At 43.4% G+C, this 25438-nt stretch overlaps 1 protein-coding gene across 3 annotated transcripts; it reads right to left on the bottom strand.

Annotated features, from left to right (window-relative positions):
* Positions 1-572: 572 nt before the first annotated feature.
* si:dkey-87k14.1 (leucine-rich repeat transmembrane protein FLRT2) lies at positions 573-25075 on the bottom strand. Of its 3 annotated transcripts, none has more exons than XM_062469741.1 (2): positions 24918-25075; positions 573-4693 (listed from the first exon to the last, which is right to left on the bottom strand). In XM_062469741.1, exon 2 carries the CDS (start codon positions 4159-4161, stop codon positions 2137-2139), a length of 2025 nt encoding a protein of 674 aa, XP_062325725.1. In that variant the 5' UTR covers positions 4162-4693; positions 24918-25075; the 3' UTR covers positions 573-2136. The 3 variants fall into 3 exon arrangements, with proteins under 3 accessions (XP_062325725.1, XP_062325728.1, XP_062325726.1); XM_062469744.1 differs by having other exon boundaries at positions 24808-25075; XM_062469742.1 differs by lacking the exon at positions 24918-25075 and adding an exon at positions 6806-7348.
* Between the last annotated feature and the right edge of the window lie 363 nt (positions 25076-25438).

Consider the following 25438-nt stretch of genomic DNA (forward strand, 5'->3'; position numbering starts at 1 on the left):
GTTCAATCGATCCCTACCTTCTTCATACCCCAACATTTTCCCTCAACCCCCTCTTCCCCTAGCCTGCACCTTCTCTCACCCACCCTCCCCTTGCTTTGGAAAGAGGAAGCCTACCATGTCAACTGTGTTGGATTTCACTCTGCAGTGACCCTGGCTGTAGCACTTCACTAGAAGAGGGATAAACCTGGCAACCCACTCGAGACAGGCTGTCAGGATGTCGGGTTAAAACTTGCCCGGCTATTTGCTGCCTGACCTGCACAGTTAGAAGTTCATGGACAATTGTCTGTCCTCTGATGCCATTGCCACACTGAGGCATGCCCATACAGTGTAAGATGGAACTGCAGAGCAATTGACAACAATAAGAAAAAAACCTTCTTACTCAAGTATTTATGGCACAAGATTTAGATCAACACACTCAAAACAAGACACAACGATCAGCTCAAATTAAAGGTATACTCCTTCCAATTATAGCCCAAGCTGGGCATTCAGTTTTCATCAGCAGTGAGCTCAAGACATGCTACCACAACATAATTTTTGTTTGTTTGTTTGGTGAAACACAGTTTTGGAGGACAGTGGTCAATTGCTGTTACAACTGTTTTTGTATATCACAGTGGAGGGCAAAGGTCAGAAATTGCGTATTATTACTATACAACTGTTGTTGTACGTTACACAACCTTTATTTCCTTCCTCACCATGGAACTATGGACTATATGTACACAGCACAAAACTAATGTCCAAAATATTTCCGCAATGTCCTGGACATCTACAAGCCCTCGACAGTCCACAGTATTGAGGACAGTTCAGGGGCACACTGACCTGAAAAAAAGAAAATAATAAAAATAGATAAAACAAAGTAACCTCTTAAGTGGACAAATGTAGGCCTACATCGAGTGCAATTGAACATCTCACGGATAGAATGTGCGACATATATGTTTTGTAAATGTGGAAAGGGGATGTAATTATTAACCATGTCCAATCTGGGATCCAGTTAATATGGATCATAAGTGTGATTTATAAAACAAGGAACGAGTGTAATTTAAGTAATAATGAAGTACAATGTCATAATTTTTTGTTCAACAACAATTCAATTGTATATATACAGTACACGTTTGTGCAAAAACATAGATTCAAAAGACTTTACATTGTAAGCTGATCATTTCAAGGCACATATACTGTATTACCATAACCTTATTTTCTGCTGATTAAAATCTAAAATAATTGGTTCCCATTCTGCTGAATAGGTGTCAGATGTGCTTGTTACAGTATATTCCCCTACAAGTTACACTCATGGTTCAAACTCAACTATCACAAAACACATACTGTAGTTATTAAACTGTATTTCTAGTTTGGAAAGCAAACATGTGACCTGTGTATAATCCAGAAAAAAATACTTTAATCAATAAATTATGTAAATAGCCCAAATCCACAATAAACAGTAAGTGTCATATTTGAACCTTGTCAATTGTTTATCAGACATAAGTTATCACTGGACAAATAAAAAATATTTACTTGTTTAAATGTAATACTTGTATCAGGAATTCAGCTAAAACTTTCATGTATAAATTGCCATTGCAGCATAACTGCATAGCCACAGCTACTTGATGTATTAAAGTTTGCAAAACTCTGCTCTCTTGTGGTGCAATTTATAAGCAGTTTCTCTTTCTTTCCACCTCCACCCATTTTACAGAAAACCCTTTCTAAATTTGTATTCTCATGGCCAAATTGTGCATCATGTCTTATGGCTACTATTCATGTGGGTTATTTCACATGTGTAGTACATCTAATTTGTTTTTACACTTGCTATCTGTGACTTCAAATAGCCTGATATCTGTAGCAATCACATACAAACCTAACATCTTGAATATGCTAATGATTGCGTTCTGATTGTACAAGTCTGCCCAAACAGAACTTAGTACAGTAGCACAACTTTGAGAAACACCAATAACTTACAAATAACTCAAGATTGTACTAAAGAATATAAAAAAAGCGTTGCTGAATCCAATATTATTGTCCAGCCGTTGTATAAATTACATTGTTGACAGAGGTCTTTGAAATATATACTGTACAATGTCCTGTAAGTGTAGGATATTTCTTAATACAAAGGTTTCTCTAGTCTTTTTTCTTTATCCAAAACCATCAAGTACGGCAAAAGTCTGCATCCTGAACATTATTCTTGCAGTACACTGTGCTGTTGTTCCCCAGGGGGCAGTCTCTGAAGCCTATGCCCCCATTAGGGGTGTAAATAGGCTGGATGCGAAAATCTCCCTTGAGGAGCTGCTCATTGTTAAGCGAGACAATCTGGAAGCTGGTCTCAGTCATTTCCAAGATGGAGTTATCTTTTTTGGTGCCCGCTTCGCAGTAATCGTCTTTTCTTCTGCCTCGGTTGTATTTCCAGTTGGTGGAGGATGACCTGCCTGTCTTGTGCATGTGCCAGCAGAATATGCTTAGTAGCAGCACAAGGACTACAATCACTGCCCCACCGATGAGACCAGCTAGTAAGAAGGGAGAGCTGGGGTCCTGTTGTGTGGCCTGCTCCGGACCGGACGGTCCTTTGTTATTAGGGTTGAAGGAAGCTGGTGTGGTGATAGCCTCTGTGCACACTGTGTCATCTTTGGGACGGTAGTTATTGAAAGCATCCAGTGGGATGACACAGATGCGATAGGTGGACTTAGGCTCCAGGTTAGCCAGTCGGATGCCCCGGTGCTCCCCACCCACCATCCTCTCCCGAACCGTGTCCCCGTTGAGACTGGGTCCCATCCTTGCCCACGTGACCTTGTAGGCCGTGACGGGGAAGGCCGCCATCCAGCTGACATGGATCGCAGAGCCATTGAGGACAGCGAAGGTGACTTGCAGCGTCTCCCTTCGAGGGTCCAGGGGCTTCTTAGTTCTATGTTCCCTATCTTTGGGTGGGTAGGTGGGCAGTAGGGGTGTTTGTGCCGGGGGGGAGGGTTTTTTGGAGGTGTTATCAGGTAATTGAGTAGCTGTGGGGTGTTCCGATGTTGAGGGGGCATTGGAGAGGGTGCTGTGCCCTGCGGAGGTGGGCAGGTGGGTGGGCAACGGTGCCGCCGGCGTGCTGTGGGGGCACTGGATGAGCTCGTCGTTGAGCTCCCTGATCACCATCCCCCGGACCCTCTCTGGCTTTTGGCACATGAAACCGCGCACGTTGAGCGAGGCTGGCAAGGACTTTAACCACACTACCACCCATTTAATGCTGCAGTCACACAGCCAAAGGTTGTTCCGAACAGTGAGCTGTCTCAGGCTGATGAGACCGTCAAAGACCCCCTGTGTCAGCGACTGCAGCTGGTTGCTGGAGATATCCAGCCTCTCCAGCTTTCTTAACCCCGAAAACGCCGCCACAGGGATCTTATTCATCTGATTCTCCTGGAAATTCAGCTTCGCCAGGACCTCGCCCGGGAGCAGTGAGGGCGGGTATGTAAGGGAGTTACGGGCCAAAGAGAGCTCGCGAAGGGTCGTCAAGTCCTGAAAGGTTCCGGGGGCAATGCCCTCATCTGTCAGAAGGTTCCCGTCCAACAGGAGGCGCTCTAGGCGAGTAACATTCCTGAACGCCTCCTCGGCAATAACAGCAATACGGTTCTCGTCCAATCGCAGTTCCTTCAGGTCCTCAGGGAGACCAATGGGCACGCTGCTCAGGTGGTTCTTGGTGAGGAAAAGCATCTTAAGGCTCACGGCCTCCCGGAACGCCCCTTCCTCCACCCCTACGGTCGATATAGAGTTGTCATCCAGGTGTAGCTCTTCCAGCCACAGCAGCTGTGCCAGAGCTGCTCGTGAGATGGTCTGGATGTTGTTTTCCTGGAGGTGGAGCACCCGCACATTCTTGGGCAGGTTAATGGGGAACTCATCCAGCTGGTTGCCATAGAGGTACACGTTCTCCACGGAGGCGACGTGGTGAAGGTCCAGAGGAAAGCCAGCATTGTTGATTTGGTTGTTGTGGAGGTAGAGGGTCTTGTAGCCCTCGCCGATCCCCAGAGGCACAGAAGTCAAGCTCCTCTCGTTGCAGTAAACAAAGGTACGGTCGCAGCGACACTCCTCGGGGCAGTTGGAGGCCCGGGAGAATTGAAGGTGGAGGCCTAGCAGTATGGGTATCCATGGCCTGAGAAAAGAGGCCCAGTCTTTATTCCACAATCGCAATTGTATCTCCATTGTGAAAGGCAAGTTGAGAGTCTTTTCAGAAAAGCAATTAACAAAACCACCTCCTTTGATTTAAAGAGGACGCTTTAAAACAAGTAGCAATCCACACAGGAGGGTTCTTTGACTTTCCCCAGTGTGCTTATAGGGTTGCTTCGTTCAATTTGCCTGTAAATGTCCACTGTCGTTGGAGGAGGCTACTGGTAATCCTTCTGTAATTGGCTGTCCCAAGCCTCCCAGCACAAGAGCAATGGTCTCATTAAACAACGTGCCTCCTTCATCGGCGTCCATCCACGCTCGTATAAGGGACAATAGCAACGCTCATCACATTTTTCCTTCTTTTTGCAGTTGTGGGATTGGGGTTGGAGGATATTTAAAATGGCAGATAACTCAGACCAATGCAAGCTAGATCTGGGGTTATCATTGGAAAGACCCTTTCTTCGTCTTACTGTCTTTCTTTCGCTCTCCCTCTCTCTCTGTCACGTCACTAGCTGCTGGGCCCAGAGAGATTTTGCCTCCCTTGGACTTGACATTTGGATCCAGAGACCTATTCCAATGAAGGAAATACAGAAATCAGCGTGTTTCTTTTTTTAAAGAGGCATGCTTTTTAAAAGTAAATAAAACATCCTTCAATTTGAATTCCTACAATACAAAGTGAGGCATTGTTAATTGTGTAAAACCGACTTTGGTGTAAAATGGGAGACATACAGTACTTGTTTAAAGTCAAAAAGTGTGCAGGAATGAATGTTACAAAGTATAATTAGTTGTGTGTAAAACAATGAATTAGTGCTACTGTATAAGTAATTTGGTAGGCTTATTCTTAAATTAGTTATCTGTGTTTATATCTAAGTGAGAGAAAACATTGGAGAATATGGGTACAGTTTATGGTGACACAAGCAGTCCATGTGAGCTATGCAAATTCCAATATGAGCTATAACCCGAATTTCCCTTCAGGGAAAAGAAAGATGAAAAGATGTGTGCCAGCTAAAATGTTAAACTATATTCATAGAACACAATGTACAGTACACTTTTTGCTGAAGTTGGCACGTAATGCTAAATTATAAAACACAATACAGAGAGAAATAGTCAAATAAAAAGATCCATAATCAAATAGACAGGTGAATAAATGAATTAGAAAGTGAGCCATGCATGAGAACAAAGAAATGCATCTAGGTGCAGTGATCTGTGAAGTGAGTGATACTGAGGAGATCACTTGCTCGGTGCTCACAAAGTTGTAGAGGGCATTGAGGTGTTTAATCTGTCAAATGCCATGGTGATGGACAGAGGTACTCCAGCACTCTCACAGGAAGAACAGTCCTCACATGGTAATGATTCTGGGGGGGGGGGGGGGGCAGAGAGAGATGCACGTCTCTCAAACCAACACTTATGTACACAAACAGACTTAGACGCACATCAACACACATGCAGATACACAAAGAGCAATTGCAGTCCATGTGTACATCAAGCGAGACAGAAAGACGGGAATTGATTGTCTCTCTAAATCATGAACACTTCTTATATGTAATCCAGGACAGAGACAATAAGAGGAGAGATGCAAATCTGTAGTGGATGCACACATGACCCCCCGCCCCACCTCATACAAACCACAATACAACCATCCACACATACACAAACCATCACACAAACACTCCTCACAGGCCCAGGATTACCCAAACATCACTCCTATTTAATTCAAAATGTAGTGATTCAGTTGTTTTAGCAAGCGGGGAGGAATAGCAAGTTAGGCTAAACCTGGACATGATGAACACAGGCTGTCAGCAGAGATAAGAGTGGACAAATTCCAGCACTCAGGAAGAAACTAAGATCGATGTGGACTACTTCTAAAGAGAAAGGTGCTGTGTGCACAAGGTCAGGACATTTGAGTAAAGTTGACTCATTTATCCAGTTTTGTCTGTACACTAGTTATACAAAGGTTAAGAAGGATTTTTCACACACTATAAATCCAAATAGAATACTATCTACAAGAATAATGCTACTCAATGGTCAAAAGAAGGATGCATGCACACATTTGAAAGTAATCAGACTTATACAGTATAGGTCTAAGTTTATTTGCAAGCACTAACAGATTTCAGCTTCCAGTGATGATAAGCTATATGTTGTGAAGATACATGTGATGTTATGATCTGACAGGGATGCCCAGTGAAATGACATCAGTCTTGCTTAGTGCCCTTTGAGAGACATCAACAGTGGCATCGCACAGGACAAAACTATATAACCCTTTCATGGTGGTATCAGGAAGGGACTTTATTCGGTTAACATGACGATCAGCGGTGAAGGGAACGCAACTGGGGATTTGCAAAACATATAAAACAATTTTACTGTTGTCGGTTAGGATGTTGTGATTCTAAAGTTGCCGCTCGTTGACATTTGCATGGTGCGAAGGTGCATAGTTTTATAAGGATGCGTACAAAAAATATCCTTTAATGCTGTTTTGATTTCAACCTATTTAATGGATGATTTTAGTGCTGTGGATCTAATCTAAGTGAAGAAACAAAGTTCCTGAACGCAAACACCATGAATTGTGTATGTGTATATGAATATATATATCTTTGCTGAGTGGGAAACGAGTAATTTCACAAAGCATAACCAAAGCTGAGAGTGATCAATTTAAAGCAAAAACATTTAAAGCCTACTTCACCTTTTTGTGGGAGGATGAAAGTCTTGAAACCGCATATCCACTAAACATCATAGATCATCTATCCCTGGTTTGGTGCCGCAGAAGCGCTTGATTTACGCGCTCAGGCAATACACAAAGTCCATTTCATGACTGGTGATGCTACTTCGTAGTCCACGCATCTCGACCAGATTCTCCTCCGAGATTATTAGGGTTGCGCTCGACATTGTGGCAATGAAAAGTCCGGGCAACAATTCAGCTTCTCCGCAGTATGCTCCACATCCCCTTGCCGGCACCCCAATCCTTGGTCCACTGGGATAGTTCAGGGGCGCCCCTGAGTTCCGGGCTAGCTTCACCAGATTAAAGGATTACATTAGGCATAGCAGTTTTGCTTCAACCCTTTCCCTGTGTAGCTCACAAAAAGCAGCTGTATTTCACAAGAAAGCGGTGGGATCTCCAATCCATAATGATGATTTACATCGAATTGTTTGTTGCTAATGCAAGTATAGTCTTTCCCCCTTTGCAAACCCGTGGGAGACGTTGACTGTAATGTATTCGGTTAATAGCGATCTCTTCCCACTGCTATCGCTCTCTCTCCTTTCCTCTCTTGCGCGCCCGCGCCCCACCTCTGCCATACAGGCATTTCTCCCCCACCACACACACACACACACACACACACACACACACACACACACACACACACACACACACACACACACACACACACACACACACACACACACACACACACACACACACGCGCACACACTTTGAATATTTGTCAGCCTTTCCCTCCGGAGAATCAGTTTATGTACTGGAGCTGTCATCACTAAGGCATCGGTTCTACCAAAAGGCTATAATAAACATAGCACGTGTAATTAAACTATATTGAAAAGGGATGGCAAGTTAAACTGTTGCAAAACTAGCCAATAAGGCTATCCTAATTTTTTTTAACATTTTTATACGTTGTCAATATTGGCGCATAAGAAGTTCCATTAGACACTTTCTGTGATAGATTCTCGCATATTTTTATACGTTGTCAATATTGGCGCATAAGAAGTTCCATTAGACACTTTCTGTGATAGATTATCATAAAAATATGTGTATATTTTTTGGATACCATGTCTTACGGCGAAATAATACAATTAATGTCTATTGATATTTCCTGGTAAGATTGCAGGCAGTTACAGCAGGACAGGCGACCGGAAAAGCGCAATCAACGAGTGAGTCCGTCTATGTTCCCAGCGCGAATGCTTGAGCACCAGAAAGACAATGCCCCGCTGAGATGAAACACGCTCATTATGATGGCTTGGAAGCCAAGCTTATATACCTTAGTAAGATCGACGTGTACATCGTTCAGCTGGATAAAGAAGGTTATGTAGTCCTACAATAAACGATAAAAAAAGAAACTATGGTTTTGTAGCCTGTAGACTGCTTTAAGTGGCCGTGGAAGTACAACAAGACTGCAATTAATTCCAGTATTCTCTGTGGATAGCCTACCAGGAGAGGTTCTAAGACCATTTCAACTGGGGGGAGGGGGGAGCGGTAAACCAGGGCCAGTTGTACTGTTAAAGTACAACTGTACTACCTGTACAATCAGTAAATTCAGTAAATGAATACACTTATCATACAAATTGACTGGGGCAGAGGTGTAGAATCAAACACCCTTTTTAGCCAACTTGATCTCATAGTAAATAAATATACTTCACCTGTATGATGGATCCCGAGGGGATATTGCTGAAGCAAATGCATCACCCATAGCAACAAGGGGCATGGCCTTGTCTTCTGATAAAATACAAATTAATATACCCATCACTCATGTTTTCATCTGCATTACATTTACATTTAGTCATTTAGCAGACGCTCTTATCCAGAGCGACTTACAGTAAGTACAGGGACATTTCCCCCGAGGCAAGTAGGGTGAAGTGCCTTGCCCAAGGACACAACGTCATTTGGCACTGCCGGGAATCGAACCAACAACCTTCTGATTAAGAGCCCGACTCCTGAGCATTAGCTCAGAACAATTCACAGCAACAGTTTCCCGTCCAACCTTGACTACCTTACCAGCTCAATTAGCATCCCCTAAAAACCTACACAGAAAACATTTCTCAACATTAACCATATCTTTTTAATTTCTTTCAGATTATTAATGGAGATTTATTCAAGTGACCCCAATCTGATGGCTGGATATATTAGTTGGGTCTGACTGTTGCTTACACAGGGAGGACACGTTTGTTCAAACAAGCCTTTGCTGCTTTGTGCTTCAGAGGCATAAGACTGAGGGATACCGTAGTGGTTTGAATATGATGTAGTCCCATGCACTCCCTTTCTCTTATCACCACAGTTAATGCCACTATCCAGGACTGTTTGGACCCAAGTTCCCTTGCCAAAGACCACATCTGCTGCCCTGTGACTATCCCCATCTCCCAAATTAAATTTCAGACACATCTGGTTGACTGTGGCTTATTAATAGGATGATGGGCCATATCAAGAGCATGGCAACAATACGGCTCTTTATTCGTCAAAGCTGGCTTGGACACACTTGTTTCGGGGGTGTGTGTGCGTGTTGATATAATCTGTGTTGTGAGATTATATGCATCCAGAAGCATGATAAACCCAGGCAGCTGCTTGGCAAAGTGAGATGACTCTGCTTGACAGAGCCTGCATCATCTGAAACTGTGGTATGGCAACATTGAAATAGATAGCTCCTGTACTCAAACAACAAGCCTAATAATTGTGTGTGTATATTGTCAGATACCACAAGCAAAGTATGAGTATTGGTATATGGATAATGCTCTATGGAGTATGACGTATTATGAAAAGAAAGACAGTGGTATGTCGACATGTCTGCTTTTGCCTAAAAGTGTCTCGGCCTGTGTAGTCAGGTGGTGCAAGTTCAACACACCATATCAAGGTGGCAGTAGTGTACAGGATTGTACCATTCAGACTGGATTGGGAAAACCATGGCATGTCCCGTATGAAACACACAGCATCAGAGGCTCAGCCCCTGTGATTGTAAAGTAAACCTCTGTACTCTGTAAAACATACAATTGGTGTACACACACACACATAAACACAGACATACTCATACACACAGACGCACAAACGCACACTAATGCCCTGAACGGTGTTTAGTGAAATATGATTGTGTTTGGCCTGAGGCAAAGTTAATAGGCTAGTACCGAAAAGCATTTCAGTTTAGATGAACATATTGTTATTTCGGAATATCTCGTATAGAACAAATGTGGGTCTGACCTTTTGTCGTGAATGGACAAATGTACGTTCTCCCTCTCATGGTTATCCCTGTCACCATCCCAGCCAGCCGAGGATGACACTCACTAACAGGATTAAGGACGTGCGCCTCAGTGTCTGACTGGTGTCACGGTTTGTCTACATGTTAGACGCTGCCTCTCCACACCTTTTTTCTAGATGAACAGACAGGCGTGTTAGAAGGCAGCCTCATCAACAAATGACAGACCAACTTTTGCAGACCCCCCGAGGAGCAGAGAGAAAGGGTGGCAGCATTCAATCAGTCGGCTTCTTCTTTTTTTTCTTATTTCTATAGGCAAATTATTGAAGCTGAAAATTCAAGTTGATCCATCTAGTTGTGTGTCACGTTGATTTTGTTCTGGGATTCAGTCCTATATTCGTGTCTCGTGCGTCACATTGTGAACTGTACACTGGGAGCAAAACATGGCCCCCTGACGACCATGCGGAACAAAGGGAATTGTAGGGTTAAATGACAGAGCTGTTCTACTGGCTTGGAAAGCTGTCTGTGTCTTTCTCTCTAGTTCTACCCACTGTTGTTGTTCTTCAAGGTAGAGGCATTCGGAGAGATGTGAAGTGAAATGGGAGGGTGAACCATGAGTGTCGTTGCTTCAGCAGTGTCACTTTGTCTCTCACGCCCTCTCTTCCTTTTCTTCTCCAATTTTGAACAATGGACTACTATGTTATTTTATTCTATACTGGGCTTTGCATTGCACCCCCATGTGCCCAGCTTTTTTCCTCTCTTGCTATCTCTTGTGTTCCCCCCTTCTCCTCTTGCTGTGACAAACTTCCTCAGCGACAAACGTTCTCTTACTCTGCACCTCTAACTCTCTACCCATATCCTTGACTCATATCAATTCAAATGATTCCCCTGTATTAATCTGTGCTTCCTTTAAAACGATCTCAGCTTTCCCCCTTTCTCTCTGCCATTTCTTATCTTGACCACTCACTATCATATTAGTTCTCATATAAGTTCTCCTATCATATTACATTGAAAAGAATCCTTTGTAGTCTAGTCAGCACTGTCCTAGCTCAATTTTCCTTTTGCTGATTGTCACATTTACAAAGCTTATCATTTTGACATTTATCAGCAGATGTCAAAATGATAAGGTGTTCCACTCTGCGCTTCTTGAACAGGAACTTACTGTTGCATTACGTGGATTTTGATTGAGTGATTTATCGGCATGTCATAGAGTACATAGTACTTGCGGATGGTTGAAACAACTTTTTGTTATAGAGGGAGAAGCAGCAACATCCCTTTAAGGGTCAACCCATTTTACCAATACCTGCAGGCTGTGCTAAGGGCACAAATGTTCTGTCACAGCATACAAGATTCCCTCACCCCAATCTAACTGTCATTTGACCCCTCTTGAAATGTTAATAAGCAATATCAGTGGTAGATATTCTTTGAAAGTAGGGTATCATGATATATAGCCATTAGATGAAAAGTGTGCCGTGCTTTTTGAAGGCTGGGTTAATAAATGTATACGGCGGCGGGACATGACAAAAAGGTTGATTCGTATACAAACACAATGCAATTTTGTATCTATCGCACTCTTCTTTCTTCATTCCCTCTCTTTCTTTCTTTTTCTCTCTTTCTCTCTTTCCCTCCCTCCCTCTCCTTCTCCCTCTGTCTCCCAACCACTACTCCCACCCCTCTCTGTGTCTCTCTCTTTGTTTCTCCCCGTCTCTGTTGTTCCTTCTCTCTCTCCATACACCTCCCCATCTTCTCTGTATTCCTCCCCATGCTCTGGGGTCAGGTACGAGAAGAGCAAGGGGCCATTCTGCAGAGGAATGGCCAGATGGCCAGAGATATGGCCCTGGAGATGAGGGAGACTACCCACTCCAAAAAAAGAGAGAGAGAGAAACAGAAAGAGAAACAGGGAGAGAGGGTCAGAGACGAGGTCTGAGAGGGAGAATGAGAAAGAAGGAGAAGGGGAGAAAGACATGGAAAGACAGAGGTTTCCGTCTACTGGGGCGATCTTTGCTTGATCTCAGCCTGTTGCCCATACAAGACATGTGCGCAGGAGAGGGTGGTGGAGCAGAGAGGGCAAAGCGACATACAGCGCCGGCAAATGTGAGTTAGAAAACCGGAGAGACAGACAGCATCTACTGAGAAGGTGCTGTAGACACTGAATACAAATTGGGTTGGAGCAGGTAGCTCACCCACACAATCAGGTTTGTGATAGAAGACAGAGAAGAAATATACTACAAAGAAGGAAAAATAAAACGGTATGGGAAGACAAAAGGTTTTGAAATATAAATGGACTGAAAGATAAGAATAGACCGTTTGTAAAAAGAAGGGAAGGGAGAACAGAGGAGTGAAAGGAGCACCCCCCCACAGAGTCAGACAGCGGTTATCTGGCCAGTTGTGAGCCTCAAGGGCAGCAGAGGTTCCCAAGCCTACTTGGTATCTGATCCTTTTCCTCAGAGTGCCCATACCTCCATTTGAAGGGGAAAAAAGCAGAGATGATGGCTGAGAGAAATGTGACAGGGCAAGGCAGAAATGTGGAGAAAAGGTGTAAAGGAGAAATACCTGAGTGAATGGAACAGAAAGAGACAGAAAAGGAGAGAAAGATAGAGACTAAGAGAGAGAAAAAGAGAGAGATACTGTATACCGTGAGTGCACTGGAAATGGAGTGGCCCGCTTGAAAACGTTAGAATTGTTAAAAGCCTTTGGCAATTTCCACCGGTCCACTAAGTCTACTTTATGACCAGTTGGGTACAATATGCATTATGTGCTCCGGCTTCATGTCACTGTGAGTCATCCTGATGTTTATCAGAACCTCCAGCCAGTACAGCATGTCCACCCTCAGTTTCTTCTTTTCCAAATCATCTCTCAGTCTTTACTGTTTCCCCGATAGAAACAGGAAAATGTTCTATGTTGATACGCTTGGCAGCACATGTTTACCACATGTAGGACCTCACACCTTTTTGTCTTTCAGCAAGGAGCTAATTGAAATTGGAAAACAAAATGTCACAACCAATGTGTGGCGTTGTGTGGGGTGATGGTGGTAGGGGTGGGTGACTCGCTGAAATAACTTTCTCTGGTTCTGTAGGCGATAGCAATGCTGCATAAGATCACGCTCTGCTCGGTTTCTCCCATCTGGACGTTTGGGAAAACAGTCAGTGTTCTGACCTACCCGACCCCCACTCCCCCCCCCCCCCCCCCCCTGTGACCACCAGCAATCTGGGAGAGAGGGAGAGAGGGATAGAGAGAGAAAGAGAAAGAGAGAGAGAGACTAATGAGCAACGTTCTCCTCATCTAACACCATTGCTTGGACTGCCCAGTGCTAACAGGTACAGGAAATACTCATAAGCCCTCATTCTCATCAAATTATAAGATAGGATGCTAGAGTGAAGGTGCGCTATTTACTACACCTGCAAGTTGGGCCTTAAACACTTCATAGAATCATTTTATTATAAAAGTACCATCAAGGCCAAGTGAATTTCACTGTCACAAAGAGACAGGGCTACATTGATCTTCGGCACGCTACACAACACCTTCCTCTCTGCTGACTCATCATCAGTGGCCGCATCTTTCTCCCTCACACCTCTGTGGAGACTGGAGAGCCGTGTGGTACCTTACAGTAAGTAGACCCGTGACGGATGGTAATGTAAGCTAAAGCTATATTAATGAGTGGGGGTGTCACATTCTGCTCCAATTCTTTAGCAGCGGGTCGGCCCCACGGAGAGATAATTCTTCCCCGGGTGGCGTGGGGGGCCGTGGGGGGCCGTGCTCTGGCGGCTGGCACCCACCCGCTCGCAGATTAATGGACGAGCACCGGCCCAAATGAATCACATATGGTGCGTATCATTCTGCTCTGATGGGGCCGGGAAGGAGGTCTGTTTTGCTATCACATACTAGAGGACTGTGTCTCTCTCAGTCTGTTTCTGGAGAGAGAGAGAGACAGAGAGAGAAAGAGAGAGAGGAGAGAGAGAGGTAGAGAGATACTGCGTGTCAGAATGACCGAATGAGTGTAGTATGTGTTTGTGTAGCTTGCGTGCATGAGTGTGTGTGTGTGCATGCAAATGCCTGCCTGTGTGTATTTGCCCTGAAGTATGCCTCAGTGTGCGTGTCCATTGTTTGAACCCCGCCAAGTGAGATTTTAAGCGTTGTATAATTCATGCCTTTCGGCCTCTACCTGTGCCTTTGGGGTTCATCACATGACATGCTAGATTAATTGCGTCGCCGGCGGGAAGCTGAGGAGCCAGCACCTGTCCCGTCACAGCCATACATCAGCATTAGGAAATCAGGCCTCTGTGATCATTATTTATCAAGCCTGCTAAATGCCCCTAAGGCCCCTTAACACTGCATGGGCCAGAAAAGAGAGGAAGAGCGAGGAGTGGAGAGGGAAAGGGAGAGAAAGAGAGAGAATGAGACGATGAGAGGGAGGTAAAGAGGGAGGTGGAGGAAGGGTAAGAGGAATAGTGGGTGGGTGAGTGAGGAAGAGGGAGAAATAGAAAGGGGGTATGACTGAGAAGTAAAGAGGGAGAGAGAGACAGAAAGGGAGGGTGAGAGTGAAAGACAGGGATAGAAAGGACCATTTAAATGTGTATTTAACAGACTTGGCCTTGGGCCCGTTGGGGTTTCTGGAGAGAAAAGAGCTGATTCTGCTCAGGGTTGTAGTAACCACAGTGATAGCTTCAAATTACTCCATGCCCAACTGTGGGGGGGGGAAGAAATACCAGATCCAATATTTCTTGGCCCAACTTGCCAGGCTATAGGATTGTATTAACTTTCCTTCAATGGATTTGAAAATGTAAAATGCTTTTATTGGAATGTATCATAAAACTGATATTATTATTTGACCGTACTTCTCTGAAGCAATTGACCAGCAGAGAAACTTTAAGGAGCATGCTGTTACATTGGAATTACTTATCTAGAGTAACTTCCTTTTTTGTACATATTATTCCATTTAGAATGTGCTGGATGAATTAATCATCCTTTTAACCTGGAACGACAACTTGTCAAACACGGACAGACCAAGGCCAACACACAGGCACACATGCATCAAGACAACCAGGACCTCTCAGGTTTTCATAGTGAAATGGATCTATAAATCTACACATGCAGGTCCTTTCATTCCATGCGTTATAATCAGATACGGGCAGGGATGTGTGGAAAACAACTTCAGTCTCCACTAACGGTGTTGCTTCAGTCTAGGTTCTAGAGTTTATAGGCATTTATCAGTCAGCTGAGTGGAGATAAGAGTAACACCAGACAAGAAATAGGACTCAAGAATAATGAATAGATTAGAATAGAAAGACACGGAAACATTCTGCTGCAAAGTCTGTCTGAGGTGCAAAGGTCAGACAAAAACAAAGAAAACGAAAAAGGAAATAGAGGATAATAGAACTATAACTGCAGGCAATTCTACAAAATAATTCAAACTGAATCACCAACAAGACAGTTATCATGTATCAGTCCGACTCAACCTATGAGAAGGTATTCTCCATCCATGGTGCCCCCACACCTCTAGCCCTAATCACCAGGTTCTGACCTGTTATTTACCATGCTTAGGACATGATGTCCTTCACAACTGTCTTTCCATGATCATAGTGACTTGATACAGAGAAATACAAGGCATACAACTAGGAAAATAACAACAAATTATCTCGGATTCTAATGAAGTTGGGTTTGTACAAATTCTTGAGATAACATAGACAAATGGTAAATCCCTCCATTTATTTCACAGAACAAAATTAAAAGAACAAGTCATGTTCAGAAACAAAAGCCGCATACAAAGCTGCTTAGAGGGCACTGACCAACGTTCCGACAGTAGACGCGCTTCATTTGGGGTACACGGTGACTCCCACATTCTCAGCCGACACACTTGCATTCCTGTGACTGGGGTTCAAAACCCCCACAGGAGGTTGTGTTCTGGCTCCCACCCAGCCGGTGTGATAGGATCCCTAACAAGAAGGAGTTGTTGTGATGAATGGGCCCTTTCTTGTAATCTTCTGCATGCCGAGCTGGGGGGAAACATGCAGTTCGGGCTGCTTGACAGTCAAGCCTCCCAAAGCTTATAGCCTGTCAACCTTGGCCCTAACCTGTCTTTCCAACATACAGCACATATCCACACCGCTGCCCCCTCCACTGCCCCCCCTTTCCTCAATCCAAACACACCAAGGTTGTTTTGGTCAGCCTGCCATGTGTTGGAGAACCTGCACATGTATCCTAACTGACCCAAGGACCGTTGTCTGTAGGAAGGTCGGGGCAAGGGAGGGGTGGAGGAGGCCAGGGAAAAGGGGGATCTGGTGGGGGATGAGAAGGAGGGATATAAACACTTGTCCCTGTTAGCTATGGTTGGAAGTAATCTACCCTCCCACCACCACCACCAAGTACACGATGGTCATGTTTCAACAGCCTACACTAATGAACTGTTTTTGCATGACATCCCAAATTTATAAAATAGTCACTCTGGCACTCTTTTCCCATCTCACTCCCTCTCCCATCCATTCGACTTTCTCTCCAATAAACTGAACACTCCATCCACTTGAGAGAGCTCTCCACCTCACCCAAACCCCAGTTAGTCATTCATACATAAATATAAGATAAAACAATCTTTCAAAATGCCCTTGACGAGTTGGTCATGCAAGTAAAACCTTTTTCTTGCCGTGTTTCATACACTCCCATGTACATGTATCAATCTGTGTATGGCACAATGGAAACTTCCTCCAACCAAGTGTCAGTGTTTTTGACACACAGACAGCACAGTATTCCAAACACCTCCTTCACAATTCCCCCAAACCTCCGCTGCTGCCTGTTCCCATGACAGACAGAGAAACACTGCATGTTTGGTGTCTTGCCATTGCAACTACAATAGAGTCCCGCTGATATGTTAATGATCTACAGTAATCCAGATGTACAAAATCATGTTTTCTTTTGTCAAGAACACAATTAGAGTTGTGCCACTTTTGATTAACTTGAAGTATGCCGGCGACATTTGGTATGTAGCAGTATTTGAGTTAGTGAATGATTGCTTTCATGTGTCCAAGGTAAAACATGACACGAATAAGCACTCTGTGCTTCTAGTTTAAACAGCAAAGTTTTAAAAATTCAGTTTAGTGAGGTACAGTAGCCTATAGTGCATAGACTCATAAACAAACTTTTGTCAGTGGTTGAAAAATTATTTTTTTAAATCCACATTCCTTAAGACTGTTTCGGGGGAGAATTCTGTCTTGTGCCCTTGAGGCTCTCCAATCTTGTTTGCTTATTTTAAAACAGCCGCTGATCTTACGCTGCACGGCCCACTCCAAACACAACACTGATATGAAAACATGCTTGTGCTTAGGCCCACCAATACATGTACACCCCAAATGCATGCTCAAACACCACCCAACCTTACCCCATCACTCTTGCATAGACACAGACACGCACACATACCCCACCCTACTCTTACCCATCACACATATGTACACCACCCTATACCATCTGACCCCACACTGCACTATTCTGGAGCTAGTATCCTTCCCTTTGCCCACAGTTAGGGAATAGGATAGATGATCATGCTGTTTACAGAGTCAGGCAAGTGGTCGGGTGGATTCCTAATGACCGCACATTCTAGCTCTCACTCGCAGAGACTTCCCAGCAGTTCAAGGCCCATTGCCAAAGCCCGGGCCTCATCAGTATGCTGTGCGGCGGTGCAGACAAAACGCTTTCATCACCATGCAGAAGACGAGAAGATGGTACTTTTGAAAATGTCTGTTTTCCCTGAGAAGGGGAGCGAGAGTGTGATCTCTGGAAGATGATGAGAGTCAACACTTTCCCTGTTTGTCGGTTGATATGTTGGTTCGCTTGTCTTTCTCCCTCTCTCCTTCTCTCTGTCTGTCACTCTTTCTACCAAACCGTAAATAAGTAGAGCTACTGTTTCTATATAACTACATTATTGTCTGCAGTGTTGCCATAAATTGTAACGTGTAATACGTGCTACCAGTGATTTCTGAAAGTTGTTTGCATGTCACGCTAGCAATCATTATTTTGCAATCATTATTCAGTGAAGAGGTGTTGTGTTGCTGTAGGCACAGTCAGAAAACATAGAATATTTTGTGCAATACACACGTCAGTCTTCCTCAATCGGTTCAAATGTAACTGTCAAAACTTTTCCACCTGTTTTAGCAGACACATTGTCTGCCTGTCGAATTGTTCTCTCAAACTTTTTCTCCAAGGTTATGCCGTTGGTTAGAGGAAGCAAAAGAGGCTCAAGTGGACTGAGTGGTGTGCCACAGTAGCTAGCTCATTTCTGTGAGTGTACATTACCTGTATATAAAACGGCTGGCCTCGTGCCCCCCCCCCCCCCCCCCTCCCGCCATGTCATAATTTACAACGCAGTCAGTAAAGCTGGGCTAATGGGAACACTCCCCCTAAAGGACTGAGCCCTGCTAAGTCCATCGTACATCATGTCACACTGACTGTGCCTTGTCCACTCTACTGACTGTACCTTGTCCACTCTCTACACCAGCAGAAAAGGGCACCACAGAAAAAAAGAGGGTGAGAAAAAAAAAAGAACATTGAACAAATGACATTAACAGGAGCACTTTCCGCCTAGCAATAAATAGAGGGGGCCCATTTTGCCTTGGCTCCCCAATGCACTTCAGTCTGCCACTCCGGCACAGTGGGTATTTTTCAAGGCTGCATTATGATTGACAACAGCTTGTAACTGGCAGTCAAAAGCCTCCTGCACTCCCCGACCACCCCCCCCCCCCCCCCGGAGCAGTGGAGTCTCACAGCCACAGTACATGTGTTTGGAGCTTTTTGTAGAGCAGTATTTCTGTGTTTTAACACATTGCTGACTTGTAGGGGACCAAAGACCAAGGTTAGGGATATACATGAGTCAAATAGTTGGGATGAATTCACCAACAACCATTCCGGGGAATTAAAGAGTCATTTACTGAAACTACTTTTTTTTTTTGACAAAAAATAACCCACATCACCACCCATGTCCAACATAGCAGTTCACGTGAGTGTTGTAGTCAAAACCCCCCACACCTTCAACTGCATAGAAGACCCATCTGATAACCTGTCTTGGAAAGTCGGGTCAGATTACAAGCTCCACTGACATGACCAATCATGCTTTGATCCCTGTCGACCATGTCTTTGTGGACTGTCACTCTCAACTGGAGCTCTAGTAAGCAAGTGCAAATCATCCCCGAGCTATTGTATCACAAAAAAAAACATATCTTATGAATTAAAATTGTTTTAAGCAGCCGGTAAAGTTCAAGGGGGTGTATACAAGCACCCTGCGTAGGGAAGCAGAGGGGTGAATGATGAGGGAGTTGTTGGTGTGGCTGCAACATTGCCGTGCCAACACAAATTGACTCACTTCTTGGAATCTTTCAATTTTCAACAATAAATCATGAAGGGGAGCAGAGGGCCAGCCAATCTACAGAGGGGTTGAAATCCTAGCCACCCAGCATTGTGTGTGTGTGTGTGAGAGAGAGAAACCAAAAACGTCCAGGGACAAGAAGGGAAAGTAGAGAGGGGAGAGATAGAAATAGAGATTGTTTATGTGTTTTGAGTGTGTGCGTTTGTACACACATTGTGTGTGTTCCTGTCTCAGCGTCCCTGAGTTGGTGCGTACCTCTGTGTGTGTACTGAGGCAGGGGGGAGCTCAGAGAGAGGCGTCTCTCTGGATCATATCTGAGCCACTTAATCATGTCTCCCAGCAGCTGAACAAATGGAGATTGATGTTGTTCCCACTTCTGGTCTTATCCCTGTGAGTGGCTTACACAGAGGCATGACTGATTCCAACACATGCGTCTCACAAGATATACGAGCTGCCGCAAGTATTAACTACTTCGCAGGACATATGTTTTAAAAGGACATGTGTGCTACCTGAGGGTAGGATGGGATCCTGACCTGACAGGCCATGCAGCATGAGAGGGACCCGGAACCAGGGTTCTCATTTATTGCCAGATAGTTACCTACATAACGTACCAGGCCACATTGAATTCATTTTCTGTGAATCATGTTCCACTGATTTATGAATAGTTTCGACATACTCTCAAAGTGTTTAATTGCTTAATGCTTGATATAAACGTGTAGCTGTTCCAAACAGAAAAAGCTGAGGGATAGCATACGTTCTGTTATTGCACTGAAATCATGCAAAAACTGCCGAAAACACAACAAACTTGGGTTGATGGCAACTGTTACCTAATTGTGTACTTACACTGAGGCAAAACAGACTAAAATCTGAATATCCAAGTTCACAAAATTCCAAATCCTAATTGAATGTAGTACTCAGAAATGTTCATGAAAATATTGCATTGTTTTTGTGAGGACATATGCAGGTATTTTGTTCCTGAATGAGATAACAAGAACACATCTAAAAATGTGCTATACAGGTATTGTGGACTTTGCTTTAGATTCAAAATAACATGCAACTCAGTTCAGTGTGCGTGTGTGTGAATGATATTCTTAATGTGTCTGTGGGTAAGAGACATAGAAGGAGAGAGAGAGATGGGGGAAGATGGTGAGAGGGGACAGAGACAGAGACAGTAGATAGACAGAGCGAGAAAACAAAATGACCAAACAATGTGGAAAGCAAAACATTGATCCAGCATTCACACCCACACAAAACAGAGCTTCCCAGGGTGCTATGGATGTTCCCTATCAACATAATCAGCTCCACATGGCTCTATGGGGTGTGCATAACTATGTACATGCTGTACCGCACTCCAAAAATCACTGCTACAAATCACAATCAAATGTGTTAACACAAAAATCACTGGTCAACAAAAACTGTTCCACGTTTGCTTGTGCAAAGAGTTGTTGGAGGGGTTGAGATCAAATAAAGAAGTATTGCACTGACAAGGGGGTTACTTCATACTGGCATCAGTCCTAATATAATCTCTGGAGCAGGGAAACCTTTCATCTAAGAGCCTGTTTCCAATACTTCAAACTCCATTTGAAAGAATCTGTAGGATTGGCTGACAACTTGGGCTGTCAGTTATTCAGAGTTTAGCGTTACAACTGTACTATAACTCTCTCACTCTGCCACCCACTAACTCTGCCCACACCCATTACCTGGGTGAGTGGAACATACAGATGCCTCATATTGCACTCGTGCAGTTGACACTGAGGTCAACATTTGCTATTCCAATCCCTGGTAGGGTTTTAATGCAATCTCTTTCTTTCTCTCTTTCTCTCTTTCTCTCTTTCTCTCTCTCTTTCTCTCTTTCTCTCTTTCTCTCTTTCTCTCTCTCTTTCTCTCTCGCTCTCTCTCTCTCTCTCTCTCTCTCTCTCTCTCTCTCTCTCTCTCTCTCTCTCTCTCTCTCTCTCTCTCTCTCTCTCTCTCTCTCTCTCACCTCCTGTCTCTGTCTGTCTGTCTGTCTCTCTTCTCTTCTCTCTTTCTTTTCCTCTCTCTGTGACATTTGCCATTCTGTGTTCTTCCATTTGCATGAGGCCTCTTATTAATGTGACTCAAGGTTAGGGATCCACTTACTAAACAGCGGCAACTCGTGTTAGGTAATCAACTGAGCATGGCATTGCAATTTGACCCAGGTCATCAGGGCATCACATGTACCTCCCATTTAAGACAGGATGAGATGTCAGTTTACTGAAATTAGGAAATTTTGAGTGACCTAACTCGGCCAACCAAACCAGAAGAATTTCAAGAAGTGTTTCATTACATAATGCTAAATTCATCATTTGCAAAGTTACTGAACAGAAAAAAGAACCTGTTAATGTCCTTTCCTATCCTAACAATGTTATTCCTGAAGATGAAATTGACCTTTAGTATAAATTCTTAAAAGGTAATATATTTTTATTTTCCAAATAAAAGGTTTTTCTTTTGTCTTTGTCTTTTCTTTTCTATTGTCTTAAAAAAAAATGGGAATCCTGTTTAGAAGACATTGTATCAGTTTTGTTTGTTCCACCAAATAACAGTAAAAACACAACTTGGCCTGTGTTCTTTAAAGCATTGGCTGCATGTAGGCCTGGCCACTAATTGAGGCTAAATTACTTGGCTTGCAGGGATGAAGGCTAATCTAAAGGCTGATTGGAGTGTAAGCTTTTATTAAAGACGCCATGCATCCCACTCATTGGCAGACTCCGTTTCCACTGTTTTTGCTTGGTTTCTTGGCAGCAGTGTTTCAAACACAACCCACCAGTAAAAAAAAAATAATAATAATACTTGGAGCCTCCTTTAATTGCCAATTAAAGGGAATTTAGTCACGTTCCTCTGTTTTTACATCCACACTCTCCTTCTGGTTCAATGCTAATATAATTTTCTAGCCAAGTGCACCAACAGCACAACACATTCCATAACAGACCCTAATCTTTGCCATCTTGGAGCAACTTCTGAGCCTGTACTCTTTGGAAAATCTGAAACACAAATGTAATCTTTATTTAGAAACCTCCTTGATACAGCACTAAAGCTGCAATAGACCCACCTCTTCTAACCCCACATCCCCGCTTCCATAACCAATGCAATAAAGGTTAATAGGCATTTACAGTCACTGATTGGGCCACAGTGGGAGGTCCTGGGATAAATATTCAGATGTCTCAAAAAGAGTTAGGTCTTTTAAGTAACAGAACACAGGATTCGCAGCCCCCTGCTAGGAAACATTTTATCTGGTTCTGTGGGATATCTTCACCACATGATGAATTGTATGCACTTAGTCTCGGCTGGCACAATCTTTTATTTGCAGGCAATATATTTTAACCTGGCGATATGGCATAACAACCTAAAATTGGGTCTGAGTCCTTACTTAATGTGTATGCTAACTTTATATTGTGTCCCGTACAGTGTGCAATCTACATTTGAATACAGAACCAGACAATGTTCTAAAACACTGAATTGTGAGTTAAGTCCGTTTTCAGAGGTTGCAGTGGAAAAGGTGTTACATAAAAAATGAAACAGGAAGCAGGACAGATGACTTTGCGAACTGCAAACGAGACCAAAAAATCCCTGCCCTGGCATTGTTCAAGGTTTTAGGAGTTAAAGTGGAAAAGTGGAATAGTCACTGCTTAGCCTCAATATGTCTCGCCTCATTTGTGTAAGAGAATACCCCTGGAACCATCCTTAACTTGCTCTGTGTTTCATTTTCCTTCACTGCCTGTTCCCCCTGCATATTTCAGTTCTGCCCTGGGGCCGGGACCCACTTTAAAATGTCTCCAAAGCCAGGAAAATGAGCTCAAGGGAGAGGGGATCTATGGATACATGTCTTGACTATGTTCCATTGTCAATTGGTATAGGGAATGGTGTGTGTGGGTGCTTGTGCATATTTAGCTGTATGGTTGCATATGTGTGTGTTTTTTTAATGTCTGTTTGTGAACTTAGGTGTGTTTATGTATGTGTATGTGTTTGTGTATATGCGTGTGTCCGTCCAGTATTTTATATTTCCTCAAGCACAGTGTCTTTAGCCACCTGTCCACAGCTACCAGCAGTGAAACTTGTTAGGTCAGAAATCTGTTATTGTCACATATCTCACAACACATTCATGTGACTTCTGTGTGACAGGAGCAAAGTAAAAGACCTAGAGGGGGTTGCTTTTAGATAATAATGCATTTCCATCAAACCATGATCACATAGGGGACAGTTATATTTTCTTCTACTCTTCTGCTAGTCATCTCCCTGAATGGCGTTACCAGAATATTCATATTTAAAACTACAAATAAGCTACTGCCACAACAGCTTCCAAAACCCGATTTATTCAAATGCATTTTTAAGGGACACAAGGCATTCTAATATTCCCATTATTTCCATTATTTTATAGTGATACAATTTACGGCTCAATGCTTGAATTTCTTTACGATCTGAGTTTCACCATTTCTCTGAAAAGCTCTGTCCAGTACAAGTTTCTGCACTGGGTCTTGGTATTTTAATTCCTTAATCAATGTCTGTAAATAAAACTGCAACAGCTAAAATAAGGCGCTGCTGATGGGATTGAGTCATAACCTGTGGTTTCACCTCCGATCAATACACAGTAAAACACAAGTGTTTGGACTACAAATGCAGTTCAGGCCAACAGTAGAATGAGCCCATGGTACAATCTGGATTTAAGATCCTTTCAGTAGAAATACTCAAGGGACTCAGCCAAGCCTTGCTTGAGGAGATACTAGATTGACAAAATTGAATTGCATTTCCATTCTGTCAAGTAAAACACTAAATGTAAGACTTTGATCTCCCTTTATCTGCTTCACTTTGTATCTTCTATTTCTGGCTCCTAATTCTCTGAAGTAGTTCTGAGAACATTTGTACGTTTCTGGGACTGCAGGCCAATTGTAGTAATTTTGAATCAAACAATCATAGGACTAATGTTAGAAATAATGTCATGTGTTCTACTTTTTTCTTGGAATTTGTTGATCATCAGGTTGCAAAGTAAACCACAAACCCTTACGTTTTTTTGGTAATACGGTAATTATGCATTTGTTTTTGTGGAGAAACAAAGTGTCCTTGTCTAGCATAAACACAGAACAAAATAATATTGTGTTGTGTTGTATTGTATTGGTAATACAAGTCAGTGTTATTGTGGACAAGAGGACAATGCAATAAATACTTGTATATTTAAATATGTATTGCATTATTAACATTAGATAAATAAAATGACTACTCAACCGTCATGTTAATTTTATAGAATGAACGATTCTATAAAACCATCAACAGTTCAGTATGTTATTGTGTGTCTGTATTGTATATTGTTTAATACTTATTTTGCTTTTAGAGTGTACCCATTAGATGTTTTGTCCTTAATAAAATAGCTTCTTGTATTTTATTGTGTTTGTTGTCATGTACAAGTCTGGAAAAACTCACACGCAATTTTCAGCCTCAGAAGAAATGCAGAGGCTGTTTTCATCACGGCATCTATGCAGGGCATAGCAGACAAGTCATTTAGGAAACTGTCTCTCTTTATCTTCACTCACTGTTTGGCGTAAAGTCAGGGACCCAGATTCCTAGGGTCTCGCTGTCCTCTGTGGGGTTCCTCTTTCTCGTCCAACTGGTTACTTGTAAACTTAAAGAGCCTGGGAAGAGAGAGAAGGTACGAGAGTGAGCCTGGGGTGGTGGGGCGGAGAGAACCACACAGCGACTCTGCCGACTTCTCAGTGAGATCAACACCTCAGCGTTTCCTTCTCCTCCCTTGGTGTAACATAACCCTCTCCGTCCCTCCCTCCCCCCCAGCGGTGGACATGCCCTCCACAGCAAGCCACCTCGACTGCAGTCCCCGGTATGCACTTCCCTTCCTCTTTGTTTAACCCTTTCGCCTGAGCGATGAGCTCACAGGTATGGACTCAAGTTTCCAGAGTTGTAGGAGAACAAATGTAAGATATGGGTAGATGGAATAGCCTGGATGTGCCAGCAGGCTGGGGTCTCGCAGATGAAGACCATGTGAAGATCTGAAACTGAGAAGTAAAAAAAAACCTCTGAACTGACCTGAGAACCATAA

Source organism: Osmerus eperlanus, chromosome 9, assembly GCF_963692335.1.
Source record: "Osmerus eperlanus chromosome 9, fOsmEpe2.1, whole genome shotgun sequence".
Taxonomy (NCBI): domain Eukaryota; kingdom Metazoa; phylum Chordata; class Actinopteri; order Osmeriformes; family Osmeridae; genus Osmerus; species Osmerus eperlanus.